Raw genomic sequence first — 14,617 nt, 5'->3', positions numbered from 1 at the left:
TAGAATTCGAACTCTGTTTTTTCTTTTTTTTGGATAACTCAGGTGATCATAAAAGCTTCATAGGTCCAACAACTAATCTTGGGGTCCGGAGAAAACTGCTCGAACCCTGGTTTCTATGTTATTAACGTTCTTTTTTTATTGTTTTAACATTTTCAATATTTTCGGATTTATGTTAATAATTACACTCTAGAAATCTTCGAAATTACCAAAATATTACTCCCTCTCTTTCAATATATAGGATATTTAAGATAAAAACACACACTTTAAAAAAATTATTTTTTTTTTAAAAACTATCATTTATATTTAATTTTAAAAAATTCAACCAATGATATAAAAGACTGCAAAATATAAATGGTCATAAAATAATAAATGTATTTTAAATTGCATAGAAAATTGTAAAACATCATATATTATATTTTAAAACAGAGGGAGTAACATATTAATATGTTTCATACAAATATTAAATTAAGAGTTTTTTTGGTTAAAAATAACTAAATTAACAGTTTAAGTATAAATATTATCTAAAAACTGATTTTTTATTAGAACTATTGATTTAATCAAAGATATATGGAATTTAATTTTATCACTTTCCTAGAAAACTTTTTGGACTGTCTCATCTCTTTATATAAATCTTCGGTATGTATTTTGTTACTAATAAATACATTCATAAAAAATGATTCAGAAGTGTTTTAGTCATTATTCTTCTTTTTATATTTTTAATTATAAAACTTTTTAACATATTTGAAAAAAAAAATCGATTTAACGTAAAACATGGTAAATTTTAATATATTATCATAATAATTTAATACATAATAATAATCAAATATGTTTTAGTAAATTTAATATATAAATACAAAAATTTGTTGAAAATAAGTTTTTCCGCGATATCACGGAGTTTCATAACCTAGTAATATTAGTAGGATGTGTAGACAATTGTTTTTCCAAGTATATACATAATTTTATTGATTTCACGAAAATATAAATTAATCTGATTTGAAACAATACTAAACTGATTACCCAAAAACAATAACACTAAATTTACACGTACTATGTCTCACATCCCAAAAACTTCGCAGTAAATACAACGGCAATGTCGACGACCAGCACGAAATCTACAACGGCATTTAGAAGGGTTGTTGCCATCCTCCGTAAGGTCCCGTTTGCACTGTTCGTCTCCGTTACCGACACATCGTCCAGGGAAGTTTCCCTCAAGATTACACACCTTCTTCCACTTCTGATCTTCCATTCCTATTATTTTATATAGCCAACCATAACGCAACAAATTTAAAATAAAATGAGACATTTTTATCAACACTGTCATTACTCATTAGTGATTAGTATATATATGTCTTTAGCGATTAGTTATAATTAGTGTTTTAAAGTTTTCGAGTGATCCATTTTATGAACTCTTTGAGAAATAAGAAAAAGCACGGATCAATCAAAACTGAAAGGACGTTGATATATAACTTATAGAGAACGAGGGGACAACACAAACGACACCGTAAAGGGATTAAGGAAATTAATTTATAGAGGTTTTACTATATACTCTCTCCGTTCTTTTATAAGTGATGTTTTAAACTTCTAATTTTGTTCTTAAATAGATGATGTTTTCAATTTTCAATGCAAAATTAATTACTTTATTATTGGTTTTGACGATTTATATTCTGTAGATTGTTTTTTATTGGTTGATTAGATAATAAATGATGTTTTAGTTTAGAAATAAACAAAAATTAAATGATTTCTTAATCTATGTGCATTCTCCTAAAACATCACTTATAAAAGAACAGAGAGAGTATAATTGTAATAAATACATTCAAAAAACACTAATTACATGTTTTGATTAAAATTATGGGGAAAAAGACAGGAGAATCCATGCCAACAATATATTAACAGGATCGGTCGTTAAGCTTTAGAATAATTTAATTGTTCATAATATTTTTACTAATTAAGAATATTACGAAATGATAGCTGCGACGAAATTGAATCAGCAAAAACTATGTGTGGTTCACAAATATAGGAACTAATATAATATGGGAAGTCGGTAACTAAAATTATACATTATTAAAATATTAATATTCATTTCATTTTTCTATTTATGATTTGTAGAATTATCCCAAATTTAAATTTTATTAAAGAATACTTATCTAAATTTGATATTTTATAGACAAGCAAATGACAAAATAAATTAAAATAATTATTTTTGTTATTTTACATTTTGTTAGAAAAGAATCAGGTTTGGATTCGTAAATAGGATTAGTGTTGCTGTATAAATCCCAGTCCTAGAGGAAGAGAAGCTCTAATCTAAGCCGGTATTGAGTTAAATATTATCCTATATTTTCTTGATTTTTTTTAATTAAGAAAATCTCTTCTTACAATAATTTCTTTTACGCATATGTGACGTGTATATATTGACACTATCGACTCATAATTCATTCTCCACTGATTTACTTGCAAAACAGACTTGTCTAGATCCGTGACAAAAAAAAAATTGACTTGTCTAGATATTATATTTGACTTATATGAAATGTTGGTCGATATATATTTTATTTTGTTCATTTACCAACAGTATATATGTAACAGAATTCTCAATCTGGGGATATTACAATAAACTTCTTTTTTTTTGCAGTACAATAAACTTATCTAAAGTATTAACTTACATTATATTAATCAATAATCATATGGACCAGACTATTACTCCATTTTATATTTCATAACACTATTTTTTCACAATTAAACCGATAAGATCAAAAGAAAACTAGTAAATTACCTTGAACATGGCTTATAAGCAAAGACATGATAACATAAGAAACCACAAACAAAACACTACACCTCATGATTTTCTTGTCTGAAATAAATTTGACTTTTTCGCTTAGATAGTTCTTAGTGTAATGTGTTATATAAGTTGCACGCCCAGTGTTGATAGATAGGTTCATATATACATAAAATTGTGTACAATAAACACATAAAAGTCATGTGTTTATGTGGTTACGTATAAAAGAGTTACAAGACAATGAATATACAAAACACATAAACACAAAATGTGCTTAACGTGTTACGTGTAAAAGATTTAAAAACAATTGATGCATGTATATATATGTATTAGGTATATAATAATACAAAGTATATCAAATTATAAAACTTGCAGGAATTTAGTAAACAAATATTTTGTGTAGTGACCATGTATGAGTTCTTTATTTATTTTTTTCATCTGCTCATTAAAATATCATCCAACAAAATTCGGAAAAAAACATAAACTAGAACAAAACCAAGGAAAATGGCTAAACACATTAGTGGTATACATGAGAATCACTTTCCAAAAAAAATAAAAATTCAATAAATATTTTAAAGAGAAATTGTTAAAAATGCCCCTTTTTCAATACCACTTTTCAAAAATGCCTCATTTGAGAGTCCATTTTTAAGTTTGTCCTCTTTTAATTTTTAATGACCATTTTACCCTTATTTGAAACAAAATTAAGTCCACAAAATACAAAATATAAAGTGATCCCGCAAATTTTTGGCGGGAGACATGATCCCGCAATTTTCTCGCCAAAATTTTTTTTTTCGAGAAAAGTGATTCCGCAATTTTTTTGGCGGGAAAAATTTACAAGGTATTTTAAAGGTTTTACAGAGTATTTACAAGTGTTTTGTAAGGTTTTACAATGTATTTTAAAAGGTTTTACAAAGTACTTATAAAGTTTTATAAGGTTTTTATAACTTGTAAAACCTTATAAAAAACTTGTAAAACCTTATAACTTGTAAAACCTTATAAAATAGCTTGTAAAATCTTATAATATCTTATATATACCTTATAAATACGTTGTAAAACCTTTTAAAATACATTGTAAAACCTTAAAAATACCCTGTAAAAACCCTTTAAAATACCTTGTAAATTTTTCCCGCCAAAAATTTAACGCCAAAAAAATTGCGGAATCACTTTTCCCGCAAAAAAAATTTTTTGGCGGGAAAATTTTTACAAGGTATTTTAAAGGTTTTACAAGTTTTTACAAATCAAATTTGTAATTTTGATGTGTGCACATTCTCATGTTTTCCTTATATATTTGTGATATCTTTTATTAAAAGAAGGGTAATTTAGTGATTTTGTACATAAAAAAGGGTATTTTTAAAAATAGACAGCCAAAAAGGACATTTTTGAAAAGGAGTATTGAAAAATGAGCATTTTTGTGAGTCTCCCTTTAATTGATAAAAATAGTGAAATCACGTTTTCAAAATGTGAAAATGTGAACAAGTATTTTTCGGCAAAAATAAAAAGAAGAAACATTTTTCATACAAATTAAACAAACAATAGCCAGACATTGTAGTCTCTTTCTCGGTAATGGAAGTTACAAGTTTCAAAACCATAGGGATGTGCAAGGAGGAGAGTCACCATAGAATTAAACGATTCTTAGATCATAACATGCCACAAAACATTTATGCAGATGATTATTTGATAAAATAATTAAGTTTTGGACACGGAAACTCTATGCGAATGGACCTCCTTGATATCTATCACTCGTGCCATTGGCCATGACTGTTTTGCCACATAAGAGAGGGGACAAAAATATTATGCCGACAAAACAAACTGGAGAAGCAAGTTTCCTTAATGATAAAAAGTAAATTTTGCAAGAAAAAACCGATTCATATGGTAAACTTTGCTATTAAAACTTACATAGAAATATTATATGCATATAAACAGATTGGCTCGGTAACTTTCAAATTATCGGGCATCAAGGACTGAGACAGTGATTTGGTTCACTGTCCAAGATTCATCGTCACGCTTTTTACTCGACGAAGAATCAGTCTCAAGAGGACTTCTCCCGACACAATAATCGGGCGGTTTAGGCGGAGGAATAGACGTTGTTTCGCTTCCGAGCATCAAAACCATTGAGGACATCATTGGTCTATCCTCTGCACGTTCTTGAACACACAAGAGACCAATTTGTATGCATCTTAAGATTTCATGTTGCATGAACGGTGATGAAGAATCTGTGATGATTGGATCTATGATTTCTAGCCCTTTTCCTTCTTTCCAATTCCTCCACACCTGTGTATAATGATCGAAATTTTCTAGTGTTATCATTAAATTTTGAATGGAAAACAAGATCACGTTTGAGAGGATTTTAGCTTACACAACCGAGAAGATTAAGGTCACGGTCAGAATTGTAGAATCCTTTGTTCCTCTTGCCACTTATTATCTCAAGAAGCAAGACCCCAAAGCTGAAAACATCCGACTTCATCGAGAATATCCCGTCCATTGCATATTCAGGAGACATATAACCGCTGCATAACGAAGATTAGACTCAAAGTTATGAGTTAAATTATTATTTTTTCAGATTTAAAACAAAGATTTTTGATATTTTGGAGAATGATTGCTTACTAGGTTCCGACCACCTTCCTCGTACTAGCTTCTGTTTCATCCCGTCCAAAGATCCTAGCCATTCCAAAATCCGAGATCTTTGGAGTCATATATTTATCAAGCAAGACGTTACTTGCTTTCAAGTCCCTATGGATAATTCTAAACCGTGAATCTTGGTGAAGATATAAAAGTCCTCTAGCAATACCATTGATGATATCAAATCTCATTTGCCAATTTAGCTTAGAGCTTCGGGATTTGTCTGCAAACGAATTTTAACCGGATTGAGTACATTATTTTAAAGGGCATTCAATTGTTAGAACAAGTTGGAAGGATTTGAGACGCTAACCAAACAAATGAGAGTCGAGGCTTCGATTTTCCAAGTACTCGTAAATCAACATCTTCTCACCCGCATCGACGCAACATGCAAGAAGCCGAACAAGGTTTATGTGCTGAAGCCTTGCAATCAATTTCACCTCATTCTTGAACTCATCAGTCCCCTGAACTGACGTCTTTGATAATCTCTTCACCGCGATTTCTTGACCATCAAGCAACCTTCCCTGTAACCCGACATTTTAATACACAACAAAATCTTGTCCAATGATAGATTCTAAATTAGGTTTTCAATCATGTGTACCTTATAAACTATTCCAAAACCACCTTGTCCAAGCTTGTTGACAGTAGAAAAATTGTCTGTGGCCATGGCAACTTCTTCAAACTCCATCAATGGCAATTCGAGATCGTCTGTATTGTTTTCTCTAGATATGTGTCTCCTACTTGATATTACCACTTCGTTCATTAGCAAATCTCGGCTTCTCACTTGATCAACTGTTTCATTCAGACACCAAAAACAGTCAAGATATTAGTTTATCAAAATTTACAGATAAAAATAAAGAATTAAAAGTTACTGGTTTACCAGTAGCTGTTTCAATTAGTATTGATCGCTTCTGCTTCTTTTTCCACAAGAAGAAGATAATGAAGCTTAAAAGAATCAAAACGCTCACTCCAATACTTGAACCAATGATTTTTGCACTTCTGTTTCTTTTGTCCTCTGAAATAGTGAAAAGGAGATACCAATCGTTAGTATACACAAACTAATAAACTTTGTCGTACTTTTGATTAAAAAATAAGGGAAAGTTACTAGATTAACATAAATAGTGGTCTACCTAAACATAATTTCTTTTGGCATTTGGGTGTACCTTAAACCATATTATTCTTGAGATTGATAAGTTTTTGTGAAGAATATAGTAGTACTCAAAAGTTTCACTAATGCGTTGCATCTTTTAAGAAGATTAAAAGTCCATTGGACATTAGTTCTTTATCACAAAAGTTTCCACATATAATTCCAAGACCGAACGCGTCAACATCTCAATCAAGTTTAAGAAGTTTGAAAAGAGGAAAAATAAAACTAATTGTTAAATTCAAAATCTGTTAACCAACAACAATGTAACTTTGACTTGCACTATTCAACACCTTTTTCTAACATTCTACCGAGAAAAAAAAAAAAAAAAATCTCATTATCTATCAACCGTTACTTAGCAAAAGTAAATGTGGAAAATGAAAACCAAACATATGTCATTAGTCTAATAGAGATAGTGGAGAATGAACAAACCGAGATCAGTAGCAGCCAATCTAATGTAAAGATCTTGACCTCCTTTAGCATAATTCCTGATATCAAAAAGCTCGCCAGTCCAAGTCACACAACCCGACCCGCCACCACGAATATCCGTATTCGCAAACGCCGTGCAGTTACAATCTTTTAAACATTTCTGTTCACATTCTTTAACACCAATTCCTCTGTCTACACTAGCCGTCGTAGTATCCGGCAATTTCATCTTCTTCAACCGCACAAACCCATCTCCGCCACCGCAGCTCAGCACCGTCTTTCGCACACACCCATCTGACCCATCTCTCAACCCCCACACTTGCGGATTCTTTGGCTTAAACCCTTTAATACAATTACAAACCGGTGAAGTGTTTGAATCGCAATAACCGTAAACCCCACACTCTTTGTAATCATCGCATTGGTCTTTTGGTGCGTACCAGAATTGGTTCCAATTTTGTGCTGTCTGAATCCAAGTGAATCTTTGTAACAATCCCGTTGAGCTTAGGCTTAACCTCGAGTAAATATCGCTTTTAGTGACTCGAAATGAGTAAGTCACTTCTTCTCTACTCGTTGTGAAATTGAAAACCATGTATTCAAATGGTTGCATCTCCGGTACACCACTAAACCGGATTCCATTCCATGGACCGCTCCGGTACACTCGTGATTCTCTGTTCCATAGAAAAACCTCAGGGAAGCCTTCAGCTTCAAGTTTAAACCAGAAATCGCCGCTTGATGGATCATCTGGAGATTTCCATGATCTAATGAATCTGTTGAACCCGGTTTTGAGATCCCAACCCAGTTTCATCTCCGGAAGTAAAGTATCTGTAGGAAAATCAAAACTCTGCCACAAAACTCCATCTGGACTGTTGTTCTTGGAGTCTCTAAGCACAAAATTACCATTATCAAGAAGCTCTGCCACCAGTGGAGATCTCACATCTCCTCCGGTCAGATTGGTCGACCAAACTGGTGTATCAGACTGATCCAAAACGACGAGATTATTATTGTCGGAGATTTTGAGAGTTCCAATGGAACTAGAGAGAGGAGTGTCTCTGTTTGCAACCCATACGTAGGTCCTCTTAGAGATTGTCTTGTACCAAATCCCGAGATACCAACGAGAATTTGAACCGGGCTTGAAGAAACCAAGCTCGAAGACATTACCAGGAGACACAATGGTGTTGTTGCTTGAGATAGTTAGAGATTCTGTAGCCGACAAAGTGTTGGCAGAGATAGAGAAAGCAGGGAACAGAATTAAGACGAAGAAGAAGAAGAACAAGAAGGTGTAAGAATGGTAGAAATTTGGTACACCTCTCATGTCTCTAAAACAAGTTTTTTTTTTTTCTCTCTCTTTCTTGAGAAAATTATGAGAATTTTTTTCCTTTGGAGATATCGGACATGTTTTGTTTTAAATGTTTGAACCTTACGTAACCGATTTTATTTCTATCAATAATTTATTCCCTTGCTTTTTTCTTTTCTTGGTCTTCTTGTTCGCATTTGGAAAATATCTAGTTAAATGTACTATGTACAGTCCAATTCATAGTTGACCTAGCAAATATAAAGTCTTCTATTTTTTTTTTTTCAGGCTTTCTTTCATTTTCCACAAGTTTACTTCATAGATTCACAATTATTTTATCGTTTTTCTTCAAAAATATGATATTATTGATCACCCACTTTTTTTTATGAATTTGATCTTAATATATTAATTTTATTATCAGTCAACCGTTTGTATGCTTCGAGAGTTATATAAATTTCAGTGTTCTTTTTCGTAATTAATAACTCAAATTTATTTTTTTGTATCCTTCCCAATGTTAGTATTCCCCAAACAAACCCCACTTTAACTTATTTCCGCATTCTCCGAAGACAAAAAAGAAAGGGGTCGTTCCACGTTTTCTAAATAATTCATCATTCCAACCAATTTTATAATAAATCTACATTTGAATTATTCATCACCAACAATAATGTTGTCCTATGCATTTTGTTTGACGATTTTGTAAGTTAGAATAAAATCGTTGGCTTTGGAGCTTGGAGGAGAAGAAACTCTATGTTAACACGGTTTTAGGTTTATGATATATTTAATAATTTCATATGCAAGACCAAATACTCTTTCACTAAAAAAACAGTATGTTTTTACCAAAGTCAACGCTCCAAAAGTCTTAGCTTTGAACATCCTCATAATTCTTCGTTCCTCGTTTGATTATACATAACGATAGTCTACACATATAATCAATCCCATTTTTATCAAATACAATAATCCTACGATGTTTGTGGGAAACCAAACTAGATATATTCATGTTCAAATGCGCTTATTAAGATAGATAAATAAGCTAAGAAAAGAAATAGTTCATTAAGCGTTATTGTGCAAAACATGTAAAAGAGAAAAATATTTAGATTGTCACCAAAATTAACGCAAGCAGGAACTCCCAAAGATTGATTCTATTATATGAATCATATTTTGCTAATAAATCCTCCTAACACACATGGGTAGGCCTGGGCTTTCGGTTAACCGTTCGGTTATCGGTTGGATCCATTCGGTTTCGGTTTCAAAATTTAGTATCTATTCGGATATTTTGAAATTTCGGTTCGGTTTCGGTTCTTTCGGTTTTAAAATTTAGTATCCATTCGGTTATTTTGCTTAGAATATTTTCGGATATTTCGGTTATTTTTGAGTATTTTCGGATATTTTTAGATATTTTTGAGTATTTTACTATTTTTATATATTTTTCAAATATTTTTGATTATTTGGTCTATAAATAACTAATTATTTTGAAAATATAATTGTATTTCGGGTATTTCGGTTACCCGAAATATGTCGGTTCGGTACCGATTCGGTTACGGTTATTTCGGTTATAGAATTTAGTATCCATTTGGTTATTTTCAAATTTTCGGTTCGGTTCGATTTTTTTTGCTTCGGTTTCGGTTCGGTACATTCGGTTCGGTTTATTTGCCCATGCCTACACATGGGCATCACATTGGGCTTGAGCTTGTTTGTCTCATAATATTGGGCTTGTGATGTTTGCTTCAATAGTTTGATTGAAACAACTAAACTATATTTAGTCGAACGAAACAATGATTATGAACCTCATTTCAAAATTACCACTAACATAAGTCTTTTCAAAACTACCATCTTTGGTATAGAAATAATTATTTATTTATTATAGGATTAATTTCAGATAAATAATTTTTGATATTTTATCTGTTTTCATTTTTTTCTAATTATTTGTTAACAACTAATTATAATGGTAATTATACCATTGATATGATATTTTTGAAAACTAATAAAGTGTTGTGTTTTTGCAAAATATAGACAAATTACTGTAGTTGTGTTCTCGCAAGTTTCATACGTTTAACTTTATCAACATAATTTCAAGTTTCAACAACCAATATTCTATTATCCTAATTAACCAAAAAAAATTATACGTTTTCACAGCAATTGTAAACAAACAAAAAAAGACTTTACAAAAGAACAAACAAAAGTATCTTATCGTCCAAGAACAACCGTAGAAGTGATCTCATTAGAAGAAACAATGTATTGTTGGCTCGAATCAAGAGCAAAGTTGACATCAATAGAGTTTCTTCTGTTGGAAGTAAACGTTGGCTCTCTAGGCGCAGCTAGCGTCGCTGTGTCACTCTCTAACATGAGCAAAACTGCAGCCATGTTCGGTCTCTCCGCAGCCGAATCTTGAACACACAACATCGCTACGTGTATGCACCTCAATGCCTCTCGCTTATTGCATGTGACCCTGATCTTTGGATCCACAAGCTCCTCTGATCTCCCATGAGTATACAAATACCAAGCCTGCAACCATTTCAGTTCCCACCATTAATTAGACCATTATAAACCAAACCAAAATTTCAAATGCTCATTTAGAGAGAACAACAGTCTTTAGTAATCTTTAGTTTTTGGGAAACTTACATAACCAATGAGGCTTCCATGTTCAGAAGATCGAAGACTTGTGTTCCTCTTCCCACTTACAATCTCAAGCAACAATACACCGAAGCTGTAAACATCGGATTTTACCGAGAAAAGTCCTTCCATCGCGTATTCAGGAGACATGTATCCGCTAGATTTTTAAATACCAAGAAAAGAAATTGTTCAGAACATTTTTCTCCACAGATTTTTTTGTCATTCAAGTGAAACATTTTTCTCTGTTTTTACTTACTAAGTTCCAACGACGCGAACCGTGTTAGCTTCATTTTGGTTTCCACCAAAGATCCTTGCCATACCAAAATCTGAGATCTTCGGATTCATCTCTGCATCTAACAACACATTGCTAACCTTCAAGTCTCTATGAATGATTCTCAATCTTGAATCTCTGTGAAGATAAAGCAATCCTCTTGCAATCCCTTCAATTATCGAAAACCGCAGTTTCCAGTCTATCAACGCTTGTTTCGTTTCATCTGTCCATTCAAAAGAACAAGAATAAGATGAGTGAAAGAAAATACTTTAATTCTTATTTTTCAATCTTTAGAAGGAAACATACCGAAGAGGAAGAAATCTAAGCTCTTGTTAGGCATATACTCATAAACAAGCATTTTCTCTTCGCCCTCGAAGCAACATCCAAGTAATCTCACAAGATTCCGATGTTGAAGCTTCGCTATGAGAATGATCTCATTCTTGAATTCATCAACTCCTTGTCCAGATTTACCAGATAATCTCTTCACTGCTATCTCACGTCCATCTTCAAGAACACCCTGACAAAAATCTCAGTCATCAACAAAAACATCAAAAAAATGAAACACAAAGACTCTGTCTAGAACCAAAGTAATCAACCAACCTTGTAGACTGGTCCGAATCCGCCTCTTCCGAGCTCATTTTCTTTGCAGAAATCATTAGTAGCTATGGCTATAGCATTGAGACAAAAGACAGGTAACTCAGATGTGTTAACAGCTTTTCCTTCAATCATTATGTCGACTGATCCTGAAAACGCCGAAGTGGTTTCTTTGTTCTTGGTCATATCAGCAACAACAACCGATGTATCAGTGTTCTTACCACAATATGCTCCTGAAACATCTGCAGATAATAAAGGGAAGTGAATCAACAAGATCTTATGTTGTGGTAACGAACTAAGAAATCAAGAAAAAAACGAAAGTTCGTACCTTTCTTTTTCTTGAATCTCCATAGAAGCAGAGCTAGGATTCCTACCAGAACCACACCAACAAGAACCGCGACAATCACTGCTATCTTGGTTTTCTTGTTCTCCCCTACTTCGGAATCAGCTAGACGGATATGAAGCGAAGATCCACCAGCTTCAAACTGTTGTAAATCGACTAAATCTTGGTTCCAAATCATGCATCCAATACCACCAACAAGAGAATAAGCATTGCAAGAACAATTCCTCAGACACCTCTCTCTACAATCCGCAGGATCAACAAGATCATGTGCAGGAATCTCAAAATCAGGCAACTTCACAGATTTCAGAGTCAAGAACTCATCCTCTCCAACGCTAATGTTCCTCTCACATTTCAACGGTGTTCTTCTTCTACAACCTCTACTCCAATTCCCTACAGAAACTTGCTCATAACCATGAATACAGCTACAGATTCCATTAGAGCCTTTCATATCACAAATACCAAACTTGCCACAACGATTATACTGATCACACTCACTATCTGGCTCAGACTGAAACTTAGTCCACTTCTTCAAAGTCTCATTCCATCTCAATTCCTCTTCAGTACCATTATAAAGAACCTTAAACCTAAGTAACACCGACGAATCCGAAGGAACATACGTGAAGTACACGCTACCTGTTTCATCTGGAGGAGACGAAAGCTTGAACCCGTAAAGATAATTCGTCAACAGAGACATATTGGGAATCCCGGTAAAAATCGCGGAATTCCATTGCCCGCTTCTCCATTTCCTCGTCTTGTTTCCTTTCCAAAGCACAATCTCTGGTGCTCCAGAAGGATCAACCCCTAATGAGTAATTACCAGGAGAAGGATCAGTCTCAGATCTCCATGAGACAAAAGCGTGATTGTCTCCGGTTTGTGGATTCACACGAACTTTCATCTGAGGCAAAAACGTATCCGTTGGGTGATTGAAACTCTCCCAAATAACTCTATCTGTGTCGGTCTCAGACAAAACAAAGTTTCCGGTGTCATGTATAGAAACGACTCTGTTGTTGTTGTTGTTAGTGCTTGATTCGATGTTTGAAGACCAGACTGTGATGTTCTTCCCGTCTAATAACACGAGATTCTCATCGTTGCTTATCGTGAGAACTCCAGATTGGTCTGAAATCGGCTTTGCTCTGTTTGCTACCCATACCACAGCTTTATCTTCGATGCTTCCATACCAAATCCCTAGGAAACGATGCGTGGAGCTTCCAGGACTAAAGAATCCGAGCTCGAATGTCTTTTTTGGAGAGACTAAAGGTTTGTGATTTAGACCGTCTCTTAAAGATTCACCTCTTCTGAGTGTATCTGCAGCTATGGAAGATTCATAGAGGAAGAAGAAGATAAACAGAGGAAGAGAAAGTGAGGTTTTGCGAAAGATTTTCATTTTCTTGGGTTTTGGTGTTGGAGAAGAAGACCCAAGTGAGAATATTGGTAATAATAAAGGATTCGTTTTGAGGTTTGCTTAAAGATGAATGAAGAGAAACAGAGGAAGTGTAACAATGGCGGAAACTTCCTATTGATAAAAAGTAAGAGGAGAGGTGACAAAGGAGAAGGATACAAAAAGGAAAGTTTGCTTGTTTTGTGACTGTTAAGAAGTTTCTTTATTTTTGTGTCGTCAGGTTGGAAAGTTGGACCAGAGAATTGAATCTAGAAATTTTGTATAGTCTTTGGTGTAACAAAAAGGTCAAATTGTTTGAATTATTTAAGGTATTATTATTTATTGCCTGTCAATTCTTTTTCTTCATCTACTTTTTTTTGTTCTTTTTCAAGATTATACAACCTGCAGAGAAATATGTGATTGGGGGATCACCTAATTGTTTTTTTTTCTTTTACATAAGGGATCACCTAATTGTTTTGAAACTTTTTTTACGTCTATTTTGGACGGTATCAGTTTACATGTTAGATTTAGATATGTTAGTGGTTCAATTTTTATTGAGAAAGAAAATTACGTGTTAAGAAAATTAAAAAACATGGAAGGAGTAATTAATTGTTTTGTGGATTAAACATGATTAATACAAGATCTTCTTCCTTTTTTAGGTAAATTAATACAAGATCAAGATCTTAACTCCTTTGGATATTTAACTTACGTACAAGATTTCATTCATATCTAGTACTGGACTACTACTGACGTCCATAGTCCACACAGTCAATAATTAAGAATGATGATGAATTATCAAATGGTTGATGATCTTTTTTTTTTTTTTTTTTGACCAAACCAAATGGTTGATGATCATAATAAGAATAATTAGAAGAATACTATATTCTTATAATACTGTACATATAAGGCCGTCCAAGAAAATGTATATAAGCTAGGTGGTTAACAAATTTGCAAAAAACAAATAAATGTTAAGCAAGTGGAGCAGTTGGCTTTGTATACTAACTAGTTTAGTGGAATATTGCTTAAGTTATTTAATACTTGTTACCTTTGGCCGCCACATTGACTCATGTGGTCAAAGTATCGCACACTGGATTTGGATAGGTCTTCTTTTTATTTTATCACACGTGAAATATTTTACATATATTTTTGTTTCAAGTTATATTCGTTTAAGAAT

At 33.0% G+C, this 14,617-nt stretch overlaps 3 protein-coding genes across 3 annotated transcripts; all 3 read right to left on the bottom strand.

Moving 5' to 3' along the window:
• Positions 1-895: 895 nt before the first annotated feature.
• On the bottom strand, positions 896-2,910 carry LOC9303925 (defensin-like protein a). Its single transcript, XM_002867807.2, has 2 exons — positions 2,768-2,910; positions 896-1,248 (listed from the first exon to the last, which is right to left on the bottom strand). Exons 1-2 carry the CDS (start codon positions 2,832-2,834, stop codon positions 1,055-1,057), a joined length of 261 nt encoding a protein of 86 aa, XP_002867853.1. The 5' UTR covers positions 2,835-2,910; the 3' UTR covers positions 896-1,054.
• Positions 2,911-4,580: 1,670 nt separating this feature from the next.
• Positions 4,581-8,403, bottom strand: LOC9303924 (receptor-like serine/threonine-protein kinase SD1-8). The gene is given in 9 exon segments (XM_002867806.2): positions 4,581-5,041; positions 5,127-5,277; positions 5,375-5,612; positions 5,700-5,910; positions 5,988-6,178; positions 6,267-6,401; positions 6,963-7,562; positions 7,565-7,625; positions 7,627-8,403. Coding segments are annotated over 9 exon segments (2,556 nt in total). The 5' UTR covers positions 8,269-8,403; the 3' UTR covers positions 4,581-4,714.
• Positions 8,404-10,276: 1,873 nt separating this feature from the next.
• Positions 10,277-13,691, bottom strand: LOC9303923 (G-type lectin S-receptor-like serine/threonine-protein kinase B120). The gene is made up of 6 exons (XM_002867805.2): positions 12,051-13,691; positions 11,729-11,964; positions 11,435-11,645; positions 11,114-11,351; positions 10,867-11,014; positions 10,277-10,749 (listed from the first exon to the last, which is right to left on the bottom strand). Exons 1-6 carry the CDS (start codon positions 13,447-13,449, stop codon positions 10,432-10,434), a joined length of 2,550 nt encoding a protein of 849 aa, XP_002867851.1. The 5' UTR covers positions 13,450-13,691; the 3' UTR covers positions 10,277-10,431.
• Positions 13,692-14,617: the final 926 nt, after the last annotated feature.

This window comes from Arabidopsis lyrata (genome assembly GCF_000004255.2).
Source record: "Arabidopsis lyrata subsp. lyrata unplaced genomic scaffold ARALYscaffold_7, whole genome shotgun sequence".
Taxonomy (NCBI): Eukaryota; Viridiplantae; Streptophyta; class Magnoliopsida; order Brassicales; family Brassicaceae; genus Arabidopsis; species Arabidopsis lyrata.
Note: the sequence above shows the minus strand (reverse complement) of the source record. Positions and strands in the feature narration are given on the sequence as shown.

What these genes read in the sequence shown, in the direction of transcription:
- LOC9303925 (XM_002867807.2), bottom strand. Translation starts at nt 2,834, where the DNA reads ATGAGGTGTAGTGTTTTGTTTGTGGTTTCTTATGTTATCATGTCTTTG. An exon ending in GCTTATAAGCCATGTTCAAG is followed by an intron (nt 1,249 to 2,767) that starts GTAATTTACTAG and finishes ATAAAATAATAG; the next exon opens with GAATGGAAGATCAGAAGTGG.
- LOC9303923 (XM_002867805.2), bottom strand. Translation starts at nt 13,449, where the DNA reads ATGAAAATCTTTCGCAAAACCTCACTTTCTCTTCCTCTGTTTATCTTC. An exon ending in GATTCGGACCAGTCTACAAG is followed by an intron (nt 11,646 to 11,728) that starts GTTGGTTGATTA and finishes GATTTTTGTCAG; the next exon opens with GGTGTTCTTGAAGATGGACG. An exon ending in ATGGAAGCCTCATTGGTTAT is followed by an intron (nt 10,750 to 10,866) that starts GTAAGTTTCCCA and finishes AAATGGTTGCAG; the next exon opens with GCTTGGTATTTGTATACTCA.